At 45.3% G+C, this 12694-nt stretch overlaps 1 protein-coding gene across 1 annotated transcript in view; it reads left to right on the forward strand.

Moving 5' to 3' along the window:
- The first annotated feature begins 249 nt into the window (after window positions 1-249).
- Window positions 250-12694, forward strand: part of LOC129530495 (B melanoma antigen 3-like) — a 52921-nt gene continuing 40476 nt past the window's right edge. The window contains exons 1-2 of the mRNA XM_055377302.1: window positions 250-309; window positions 3077-3177. Coding sequence (XP_055233277.1) covers window positions 250-309; window positions 3077-3177 — 161 coding nt within the window. The remainder of the gene's footprint in view (window positions 310-3076; window positions 3178-12694) is intronic.

The following is a 12694-nucleotide window of genomic DNA, read 5'->3' on the forward strand; positions in this document are numbered from 1 at the left end:
TGTGGTTTGACGACGCCAGTGAGTGAACAAAGCCTGAAGTTTCACCCCAAAAGATCGTTCTGTGGTTTGCCTACCATGATTCAACAGCCCAGGATCTGCTCGGCACAGACAACCTGAAGTGTAAAGAGGCTCCTGAGAGCCGGGTCCCACCTCGGCCCCAGACACCCCTCCTGCACCGACCCAGTGAGCCCCCAAAAGTCATCTCTACCAGAGGTTCTCCTCATTTCTGAGAAGAGGGAAGCAGGGCCCATGCGTTTTGAGGTTGCCTCTGGCTCCAACGCGGTGTCACGCAATGCCAGCCTCATGAGGGTGAGAGTCCTCTGAATGGCCCACGCTCTCTTGTGACAATGCCACTTGTCTGTGAAGGAGAAGGCCAAGCTGACTCACACGCTGAGTGACCCAAGGATGGAGGGGGTCCCCGGGGTGCGTACCGCACCTCCCTCTTTGCAGACAAGGAGGGGGCGGCTCTGAGACCCACAGGGATGTACCTGAAATCATATCAATTATTTTTTCTGACCGGAGTGGAAGAGTATTAAACAATCAGTAACAGGAGGAACTTTTTTCCCGACCGTCTTTGGCTCCCTCTCTCGCCACCCTTTTTCTTCCTCCATCTACCCCAAAACATTTTCCCCACCATTTTTTCCCCACTGCCTTTTTGCAAAGCCTTCTATACTTTACCGCTCACTTCCGTTTTCCCCACCCATCTACCCCAAAACTTTTCCCCACCGTCTTTTCTCCCTCTCTCTGGCCACCCTTTTTTCCGCCTCCCGCTCTCATCACCCTCTTTTGCTCCTTCATCTCCCCAAAAACATTTCCCTCATCTTTTCCCAAAGCCTTCTCCCCACTCCTGCTGCTCGCCACCCTCTCTTTCCCCTTCCGTCTACCCAAAAACTGTTTCCCTATCACCTTTTTTCCCTTCCTGCTTGCCATCCTTTCCCTTCTCCATCTACCCAAAAACATTTTCCCGCTGTCTTTTTGCAAAGCCTCTTCTCTACTCCTGCTCACCACGCTCTTTTAACCCATCTACCTCCCCAATTTTTCCCTGCCATCTTTTCACAAAGCCTTCCCCTCTTCCCGCTCGCCCTCTTCTTTCCTCTATCCTGCTTGCCACCCTCTTTTTGCCCTCCATCTACCCCAAAGTATTTTCCCCATCGCCTTTTTCCCAGTCCTCTTTCCCCACTTCCTCTGGCCACACTTTCTATTCTCCTCCCGCTTGCCACCCTCCTTTCCCCCTCCATCTACCCAAACACTTTTTACCCACTGTCTTTTCTTTCTACACTTTCTTTTCTGCCTAACATCTTTTCGCAAAACCTTTTCTCTTTCCCGCTCGCCACCCTCTTTACCCTTCTCCCACTGGCCACCCTCTTTCCCCCCCTCCATCTACCCAAAAGCTTCTCTCCTCACTGTCTTTTCGCAAAACCTTCTCTCCTTCATGCTCATCCCCGTTCCCCCCTCACAACCCTCTCTTACCCCCTTCCATCTACCCAAAAACTTTTTCCCCACCATCTTTCTGTGAAACCTTCTCTCCCTCCTGTTCACCACCCTGTTTTTCCCCCTCCATCTACCCCCCAATTTTTTTTCCCAACATCTTTTCCTCACCATCTTTATGCAATGCCTTCTCCGGCTCGCCACCCTTTTTTCCTTTTGGCACTAACCACCCTCTTTACTCGAGGTCTAGGAGAAGGTGGGGACCGTGCCCAACGCTGGCGGCTGGAGCCTTGGCCACCGTGGCTCGCCTGGCTGCGGTTGGTGGTGGCGACGGAGACTGCATCTCTGTTAGAGTAGTAGAAAGGTGGCAGGGTAGGTGCGCTCTCTGCGGCCACACTGCCCCCTTGCGGGGTGGTGGGGGAGCGGGTTTGGTGTGCTTTTGGAGCTGCACTGCCTGCCGCGGGGGGCTGGTGGGTGGCACTATCAGGTGTTGAATTGCTGGCAGTGGGGCAGGTTTGCTGCGCTATCAGAGTCTACACTGCCTAAGGTGGCGGGGGGTGGGAGGCAGGTTGTGTGTGCCGTCGTGCACTGCCAGCGGCGGGTGGTGGGGTGTTAGGGGCATTATTAGCTGCTACACTGGCCGATGCAGGGGGCGGGTTGGGTGAGCTATCGTGAGCTACAATGTCAGCAACAATGCTAACTGGCAGGCAGTCGGGGGTGCTTTAGGGGAGTTGTGAAATGTTGCATTGTCCGTGGGGGAAAGGGGAAGGTGGGGTCGGGGGGTTAGTTGGGCGCACTACCCCGGGCGTTCACTGCCCGCGACAGGAGCAGACTGGGGGCGCTATCTGGGGCTATACTGCTTGTGGTCCGGGTGGGGGGCGGGTTTAATGGGGTGCTATTTGGTGCTGCAACACCCGTGGCAGGGATGGGTTGTGGACACTATCGAGTGTTACACTGCCAGGAGCAGAGGGGTCGTTTGGGGGCGCTATCAGGGTTACATTGCCTGCAGCAGTCTCTGGGTGTGTTGTGGGCACAATCCGGGGGCTAAGCTTGTGGTGGAGGGGGCAGGTTAGGGGCGCTATGGGGGGAAGCTGCACTGCTGCTTCCAGCGGCAGGTTGTGGAGGTGGCCACGACAGTGGTGGCCTCTGAGGAAGGGGCCCTTCTCTTCTTCCCGGACTCAAGGCTCTAGAGGGTGAACAACTTCTGCTCGTTTTGAAGCGCGGAGGGTGCACAGAGTTTTTGCGGCAATCCTCTGACCACCGCAGGGCCCTCACACCCACCATGGTTACCCGGCCCTTGCCCTCTTGCTCTGTGTTGTGGGGACCATCTGGGAGCCCCAGGCATGGAGTAGTGGGCACCACGGGGGCTCAGGGTCCTGTGGGTGGAGGAGTCAGGAATGGGAACTGGTACTTGGGTGGGGAGGACTGGCTGGGTCTGAGTTTCTGCTGTTCTTGCTCCCCAAGGAGCCGCGGACACTGTGGTGTCTCCAGTCCCCACCCCAGGTCAGGAGGCCAGCTTGGTCTAGGAGGAGAGGCTGGACTTTGGAGGGTGGGTGTGAGTGCCTTCGCTGAAACTGGTCCCAGCCACCCAGTGGGCAGCATGACAGGGTGAGGCTCTAACACTGCCACTTTCTGCACCCTATTGTAGGTTTTTCTGGCATTGTCTGCCCAGCTGCTCCAAGCCAGGCTGATGAAGGAGGAGTCCCCTGTGGTGAGCTGGAGGTTGGAGCCTGAAGATGGCACAGCTCTGTGATTCATCTCCTGTGGTTGTGGCGGCCACGGTGATGGAGACGGCAGCTCAACAGGAGCGGTAGGAGGGTACCCGTGGAGGCCAAGTTGTAGGAGCCTTGGAGGGTGGGCAGGTGCATGGAGGGTGACAGCAGTGCTGATTCCTTTGGCGTCGGTGCTAATGGTGGCAGCAGCAGCAAGTCTAGGGGCCAGGAAGGAGAAGTAGGAGAGCTTTGGGGCCCGGCCCGGCCTGGGGTGGGTAAGAAGCTGCTGGTTCTGTACTGCAGGCCTCAGTGACAGTGGTGGAGGTGCAGCCAGGGCAAGGAGGAGTCCTCCCCCTTCTACTGTGGTCTCTGGTCTCTGGACGGTGCCCTCCTTCTGCTGGCATCTGAGCCAGGTGTGAGTGGCAGCATTGTTTCATTCTTAACAGAATTTAGGGGCTTGCTATTTGTGTATCTTTTTGTTTTTGGTTGTGATAACCCTTAAGGGACAAAAGGCTTCTTTGGCTGGGTTTTGGTGTGGTGGGATCCCCCCATGTAAGACACAGGGTGCTTTCCTGGCAAGCTGTGTGTTGGAGGGAGTTCACCAAGGGGAAGAAAGGGAACCTCTCAGGAAGGTGACTGCTGTGGCAGGTCCCCTGCCTCTGGGCACCCTTTGGGACACCTAGTTTCCCCTGTAGAAGAGGGGAGGCTTAGACCGGTATCACTTGTATCATCAAAGAGGCATCCTGGCTGGGCCAGTTGATTTGACCTTCCCACTTCTTCAGCCCACCTGCCCATGGTGTCACCTGGGGAAAGTGGAACCTCAGGCCACAGGGGCAGAGGCTTCTCCGGCAGACTGATTGCTATAGCAGATTCTGTTCTGCCTGCTGCTCAGGAGGGCTTCTATGGCCACCGATCACTGCAATCTCCACCTCCTGAGATCAAGCGGTTCTCCTGTCTTAGCCTCCCAACTAGCTGGGATTACAGGTGCGCTACCATGGCCGGCTAATTTTTTTTTGTTGTTTTTTGTCTTTTTTTGAGATGAGTCTCGCTCGAGATGAGTCTCGCTCTGTTGCCCAGGCTGGAGTGCAGTGGCGTGATCTCGGCTCACTGCAAACTCCACCTCCTGGGTTCACGCCATTCTCCTGCCTCAGCCTCCCTCCCGAGTAGCTGGGACTACAGGCGCCTGCCACCATGCCCGGCTAATTTTTTGTATTTTTAATAGAGATGGGGTTTCACCATGTTAGCCAAGATGGTCTTGATCTCCTGACCTCATGATCTGCCCACCTCAGCCTGCCAAAGTGCTGGGATTACAGGTGTGAGCCACCGTGTCTGGCCTATGCCTGACTAATTTTTGTATTTTTAGTAGAACACTAAAAATACAGGGTTTCACCATGTTGGCCAGGCTGGTCTTGAACTCCTGACCTCAAGTGATCTCCTCTGCCTTGGCCTCCCAGAATGCTTGGATTACAGGCATGAGCCACCATGCCCAGCTCTGATCTCTTATTTTTATTAAAGTTTTGAAATGCCACTCCCTAAAAAGGCTGCATCAATTTGTAATGTCATTAGCAATGTGTGATAGGTCTAGTTTTATCAAACCTTTGTCAAGTATAATATACTAAAATCTTTATCTTAACAACTGAAAAAAAGTACTTTAGTTCTAAGTTTTTGCTTACTTGATTAGTAGGACTAACGAATATTTTACATTTCTTTTTCTTTTTTCTTTGAGACCTGAGTCTCACACTGTTGCCCAGGTTGGAGTGCCATGGTGTGATCTTGGCTTACTGCAACCTTTGTGTCCCAGGTTCAAGCAATTCTCCTGCCTCAGCCTCCCAAGTAGCTGGGATTACAGGCACCCACCACCACACCCAGCTAATTATTTGTATTTTTAGTAGAAATGGGGTTTCACTATGTTGGCCAGGCTAGTCTCGAGCACCTGATATCATGATCCACCTGCCTTGGCCTCCCAAAGTGTTGGGATTACAGGCATGAGCCACCGCATCAGCCTTTTTTTGAATTTTATTATTTGTGTTTCTTGTGAATTGTCCAGTCGTGTTTTGTGTGTAGTTTATTAGGGTGGGGGCATTCTAACTGTTTCATATTATTAATTTAAGCTTGTTGTATGACATACTTTAAGACATTTGCTCTAAGAATTTCACCTCATTTCATTGTATAGGTAATTATCTTTTGTGTAGTGAAAAGTCCCATTATTTCTTTTAGTTCCTTTAAGATTTTATTCAATTATTTATAGAAGTAGTAAGATAAATATTTGTAGATTAGGTAAACAAAGCATTCGAATTTTTGACTTTTAGAAAGTAAAAAACATTTGATTTAATGTCTATTTTTGTTCATTCCCATTTCTTATCTAATTAATAGAACACAGTACTGGGAGGAGGAACAAAAATTTAATCATGATATTGCTGTTTTTCATAATAATCTAGGACTAATGATAAGTCCTCTCTTTCATCAAGAAAATATTGAAGGCCGGATGCCATCACCTGTAATCCCAGCACTTCAGGAGGCTGAGGCAGGCTGATAGCTTGAGCTCAGGATTTCAAAATCAGTCTGGGCAAAATCGTGAGATCCCGTCTCTACAAAAAAATAAAAAATAAAAAATTAGCTGCATGTGGTATGCACCTGTTGCCCCAGCTGCTCGGGAGACTGAGGAGGGAGGATCACTTGAGCCTAGGAGATTGAGGCTGTAGTGAGCTGTGATCATGCCACTGCACTCTAGCCTGGTGGCAGAGCAAGACCCTGTCTCAAAAAGAAAAAAAAAAGAAAGAAAGTATTGAGAAATTAACTTATTTCATTACCTTAATGAGAAATAGTTAAGGCCGGGTGCAGTGGCTCACGCCTGCAATCCCAGCACTTTGGGATGCTGAGGTGGGTGGATCACCTGAGGTCTAGAGTTTGAGATCAGCCTGACCAACATGGCGAAACCTCTTCTCTACTAAAAATACAAAAATGAGCCAGGCATTTTTCTGTTAAGTTGATCATCCTTTTTAAATGATTTGTAAATAATTTTTGCATGCTAAGAAAATAAGTATTTGTTATATAATTCTAGATTCTAAATATTTTGAAGCTGTAAATGAGGTTTTAAACTCTGAGATCAGTTTTCTAATTTTGAAATAAAGTGAATCTCCATTGAAATTTACAAGTAGGGGGTGGTGATTGCAGAGTCCAATGCATAATTTATAGTTTTTCCTATTCTGGGTGCAGTTGTCATTTTAACCTGAATGCCAGGTAGTTATCTTTATAAAACTATCATTTCTGAGTTATAGAGGTAGCATTGGGGTGGTGGAAAAAAACACCCTGTGCCTCTATATGTGCAGTTTTGCCAGAGGCAATTTTTATTTTTATTTATTTATTTATTTATTTATTTATTGAGGTAGGATCTCACTCTGTTACCCAGGCTGGAGTGCAGCGATGCAATCATGGCTCCTTGTAGCCTCAATCTTCCTGGCTCAAGTGATCCTCCCTCTACTCAGCCTCCACAGTAGCTGGGACTACAAGTGCATACCACCACACCCGGCTAATGTTTAAATTTTTAGTAGAGACAAGATATCACTATGTTGCCCTTTCTTCCTTCACCAAAAAAAGCTGATAAACTGGCTTATTATATAACAAGGAATTCTCATTTTATTCTATTTATATTGTATTATTATTCTTTAATTTCAGTGATGCGAAGCAGTGTTTTTTGGAGGTTTTGAGTGTGAGCTTTCTCATCAGACACTGAAGAGTTTTTGAGCCTTAACTCCATTACTTAATTAGCTGTGTGACCCAGACCACTTCATTGTACAGCTCTGTTCTTGTGCTGGGGAGGGCATTCACACAAAATACAATGAAATTGTGCTTCCTGGTGGTTCTGATGTGGCTTTAGGCAAGTTCATTAAACACTGCAGTTTCAATAAGATAATGCATGTGGAATGCTGAGTACAGTGCCTTTAAGGCACTTAACGGGATATGAGAACAGTTCTATAGCCCTTCATTTTTACTTTTGATTAAGAGTTGTATACTAATAACTAACTGGGTGAGTTATAAATGGGGAAGTAGGGTCACTGTGAAGTGGCTATGAAATAGCATAGAGGATATATTTAAAAAGCTGTATTTTTACTACATATTTTCAAACTACATATTTCATTTTAGTTTGGAGAACTTTACTGAAGAATAAAGAAGTAGTAGTATGTGAGTTTGGATCATTTCTATGGTTAGGTGGTGGCTGCACTAAGGCCTTTCCAATTCTTAGTCCCGTGAGAGGTAGATAGGTTTGTGGGGAGTAGGGGAGAACAGATAAATGAGATACATTTATATTTTTTTGCATGGTAACTTATAAGGCATTGCCAAGAGAGGGAATTCATTGGAGGCAAAGAAAAATATAAAACATAGTGTATATAGGGCTTTGTAGCATCCGTGGTTTCAGGCATTTATGGGAGCCAGGCAGGGGTGGGGTATGGGGTTGAAATATATTTCCTATGGATAAGCACAGGACTACTTTATATCACTTAATCCAAGACCCTCTTACTGGTGAGGAATCCAGCATTTAAATTTATGGATGTATATGATAAAGCTAGAATTTTTCCAGATCTGAGACTCAAAGCTCTTTGTATTTTTGTTTATACTCCAGCTGTTTTGAGGAGCTTTAAAGTCTATTGACAAAGACAGGAAAAACAAGAACGGACATAGTGGCTCACGCCTGTAATTCCAGCACTTTGGGAGGCTGAGGCCTAGACCAGCCTGGTGAATATAGTGAAACCCCGTTATCTACTAAAAATACAAAAATTAGCCCAGTGTGGTGGTGTGTGCCTGTAATCCCAGCTGCTCAGGAGGCTGAGGTAGGAGAATTGCTTGAACCTGGGAGCAGAGGTTACAGTGAGCTGTGCCACTGCACTCCAGCCTGTGTGCCAGAGACTCTGTGTCAAAAAAAAAAAAAAAAAAAAAGGCCGGGCATGCGGTGGCTCATGTCTGTAATCTCATTGCTTTGGGAGGCCAAGGCAGGCAGACTACCTAAGGTCAGGAGTTCGAGACCAGCCTGTTCAACATGGCAAAACCCTGTCTCTACTGAAAATACAAAAATTAGCTAGGCGTGGTGGCAGGCACCATAATCTCAGCTACTCGGGAGGCTGAGGTGGGAGAATGGCTTGCACCAGGGAGGTGGAGGTTGCAGTGAGCTGAGATGGCACCGGTCAGCGCACTTCAGCCTGGGTGACAGAGCAAGACTCTGTCTCAAAAACAAAAAGCAAACAAAAAACAAACAACAACAAAAAACCTAGGAAAAACATACATGCAACAGAATGTTAAAGATGAGATTCTAAGGCTTTTTTTTTTTTTTTGGAGACAATCTCACTCTGTCGCCCAGGCTGGAGTGCAGTGCTGCGATCTTGGCTCACTGCAGCCTCCGCCTCCCTGGTTAAAGCAATTCTCTGCCTCAGCCTCCCAAGTAGCTGGGATTACAGGCGCCTGCCACCATGCCTGGCTAATTTTTGTAGTTTTAGTAGAGATGGGGTTTCACCATCTTAGCCAGGCTGGTCTTGAACTCCTGACCTCGTGATCCATCTGCTTTGGCCTCCCAAAGTGCTGGGATTACAGGCATGAGCTTCTGCTCCTGGCAGAGATTCTAAGTTTTTTGAGAATAGTGACTGTGTTTCTTGGGTCTTGGCTCTATCTTATACATCTGGCACAGTGTGTGTGTATAGCAGGTGTTTAATATTTGTTAAACACACGTGGTCCTTAATATCAAACAGCATGGGATTTAAGACATGAACTTGGGTTTGAGTCTCAGCACTTTCACTTCTTAGTTGTATGACCTTGGCCATTTAATCCCTTTGATCTTGAATTTCCTTATCCGAAAAATAGGGGACATACTAATTAACATCTATTGTGATGGGTTGTAATGAGAATTAAATGATAATGTGTACAAAATACCTAACTTGATTGGATTTGTGGTACGCAGTAGCTATAAAGACCATTTTAACCCCAATATGAGAAGGATTCACTCATCACACTGTTGTATACTTCGTAGCTATTACTTCTTTAATCCCCAAGGACTTGTTTAAAAAAGTGTTCTTCAGTTTCTACTTCCCAGTTCCCTTGTGGAACTGGTAAAAATTTAAAATATCTTAACATAATATTTTATTTCAAATGATAAACAGTAAGGTAAAATGTGGTTTTTCTTGGACAACATATGGTAGAATGATGTCTGGAATATTTAGTTATGTCATTTAATACTTTTTTCCTTACCAGTTTTTAAAAAAATTATTTTATTTTAGGTTCGGGGGTACACATGCAGGTTCGTTACATGGCTAGATTATGTAACGCTGAGGTTTGGCCTGCTAGCGCAGCCATCATCCAAAGTGACCCTAGTACCCAATAAGTAGTTTTCAACCTGTGTACCTCCTCTTCTACCTTCTCTTTTGGAATCTCTGGTCTATTACTTCCATCTTTATGTTCACATGTACTCATTGTTTAGTTCCCACTTAGAAATGAGACCATGTGGTATTTGATTTTCTGGTTCTGAGTTACTTCTTTTAGGATAAAGGATGAAAAACAGTGTAGCCTCCAGCTCCATCCATGTTGCTGCGAAGGACATGATTCCATTCTTTTTTATGGCTGTATATTTTTACCTTTTTTGCGAGGGGGAGAGGATTTAAATATGGACCAGCATAATGAAGAAAATATCTGTAATCTCACTATTCACATAACCCCTGCTAGTTTAAAAAAGTTCGTGTAGGCTGAGCATGGTGGCTCACACCTGTAATCCCAGCACTTTGGGAGTCCAAGGCTGGAGGATCACTTGAGCTTAAGAGTTTAAGACCAGCCTGAGTAACATAGTGAAACCTCATGTCTACAAAAAATAAAAATTAGCCAGGTATGGTGGTGCATGCCTGTAGTCCCAGCTACTTGGGAGGATTGCTTGAGGCCAAGAGTTCGAGGCTGCAGTAAGCTGTGATTGTGCCACTGCACTCCACCAGGCGTTTAAAAAAAAAAGTAAATAATCAGAAAATTTAAATAGTGTAAACTAGAGGCCTCTCCTATTAGTTTGCTAGAGCTACCATAACAAAATACCACAAACTGAGTGACATAAGTGACACTATTTTTTTTTTTTGAGACGCAGTCTCACTCTGTCGCCAGGCTGCACGATCTCGGCTCACTGCAGCCTCGGCCTCCCAGGTTCAAGTGATTCTCCTACCTCGGCCTCCCGAGTAGCTGGGACTTCCAGCCTCCAGAATTGAGAAATTTAATTTCTTTTAATTTTAAAAAATTAAGAGTGACACTCGGCCGGGCGCAGTGGCTCATGCCTGCAATCCCAGCACTTTGCGAGTCCAAGGTAGGCGGATAACCTGAGGTTGGGAGTTTGAGACCAGTATGACCAACATGGAGAAACCCCGTCTCTACTAAAAATACAAAATTAGCTGTGCATGGTGGTGCATGCCTGCAATCCCAGCTACTTGGGAGGCTGAGGCAGGAGAATCGCTTGAACCCGGGAGGCAGAGATTGCACTAACCCAGATCACGCCATTGCACTCCAGCCTGAGCAACAGGAGCAAAACTCCATCTCAGGGAAAAAAAAAGAAAAAGTCTAAGTAGTCCCAAAAACATAAAATTTGAGCCTCAAATAAGAACTGTTTTAAAATTTTAATATATTGTGTTTTTTCGCCATATAATCCCAGGTATTCTTCAGGTTAGAACTCAGTTTCACAAAAAAGGGTGTGCTTGAAAAACTTACCAAAATCTCCTGATTAGATACTTTTTTCATTTGTTTCTGTTTTTTTGAGACAGAGTCTCGCTCTGTTGCCCAGGCTGGAGTGCGGTGGCACAATCTTGGCTTACTGCAACCTCAGCCTCCCGGGTTCAAGCGATTCTCTTGCCTCAGCCTCCCAGTAGCTGGGACTACTGGCACACACCACCATGCCTGGCTAATTTTTGTATTTTTAGTAGAGACAGGGTTTCACCATGTCGACCAGGCTGGTCTTGAACTCCTGACCTCAGGTGATCCACCCACCTTGGCCTTCCAAAGTGTTGGGATTACAGGCGTGATCCACCATGCCTGGCCAGAACATACTTATTTAGCAGGTGTGGATATGTGTATTTACACAGACTTACTTGTAAATAGATGTATAAATGTATACCCATAATGAATGAAATTGATGAAATTATATATATTTATATATTCATTATAAGGGGTTACATTTTTTCCCCCAGCCTAGAAAGCTTCACTACATAACATGATTATGTGGGAATTTGAGAGTTGGATCGCTTTGCATTACTGTAAATGATAGAGCTTTATTTTAAAGTACTTTTTATTCTAAAGGTATATGTGCTTTTCATAAATTCAAATTCTAACAAAAGGTATACATCACAAGTTCAGTTTTACTCCCCAGAGGTTATCACTGGAAACTTTTTTTGTATATTTTTCCAGACGTTTTTGGTTTGTAGATAAGACATGTATGTACTTAGAAAAAAAGTACAGACATAGGCATATATGTTCTTTGAAAACAAATGGAATTAGGCCGGGCACGGCGGCTCACACTTGTAATCCCAGCACTTTGGGAGGCCAAGGCGGCGGATCATGAGGTCAGGAGATCGAGACCATCCTGGCTAACACGGTGAAACCCGGTCTCTACTAAAAAATACAAAAAATTAGCCGGGCATGGTGGTGGGCGCCTGTAGTCCCAGCTACTTGGGAGGCTGAGGCAGGAGAATGGTGTGAACCCGGGAGGCAGAGCTTGCAGCGAGCCGAGATGGCACCACTGCACTCCAGCCTGGGCCACAGAGCGAGACTCTGTCTCAAAAAAAAAAAAAAGCAACAACAAAAAACCAAATGGAATTATACTATAAATACTGTTTTGTAACTTACTTTTTTTTGGCATACTAGTATATGTTATACATCTTTTCATAGGTATATCATTATTAATGTAGGTGCAGTTCAGTAATGATTGAAATGAAGTTTTCATTACATTCTATTTTTGAAAAATTACCAATAACTACATATATAACTGAAATCACATTATGTAACTGTCAGTATAAAGGAATGGCTCAGGTAAAACCCAATAGAAGTTGTATATTTAATATTTTTAATAATTTTTTTAATTAAAAAGTTAAAACTTGTAGTACATGGCTATTAGGGTAAGGAAGTATGATCTCTTTAACGTACATGGTATTTTAAAAATATCTTATTCTGGTGTGTCTTCTTGATTGTAAAACCCCACTTAACATTTTGGGCTTCTATTTACATATTTTTACTTTAAAATAACACTATTCTGTGGTTATTCTTGTGGCATATTAAAGTGATATTTTAAGGAATACTTAACCAAATTCTATATAAAATGTATCTACTCTAAGTTAGAAATCTTGGTGCACTTACTGGTCTTATGATCTTAGAAGTCACTTAAGATCCTGAGCTCTGTATTAAGCCAGTGCTGGTTCAAGTTCTGGATCTACCATTGAATAATTGACCATGACTTCTTTATACTTCAGTTTCCCCAACTGTTGAATAGGAATAATGATTGTTGTGATGAGTCCATAAAAAATACAGTCTTACTGACTTTATGGTGGCCGAAA

The sequence above is a fragment of the Gorilla gorilla genome, chromosome 22, assembly GCF_029281585.2.
Source record: "Gorilla gorilla gorilla isolate KB3781 chromosome 22, NHGRI_mGorGor1-v2.1_pri, whole genome shotgun sequence".
NCBI classification, from domain to species: domain Eukaryota; kingdom Metazoa; phylum Chordata; class Mammalia; order Primates; family Hominidae; genus Gorilla; species Gorilla gorilla.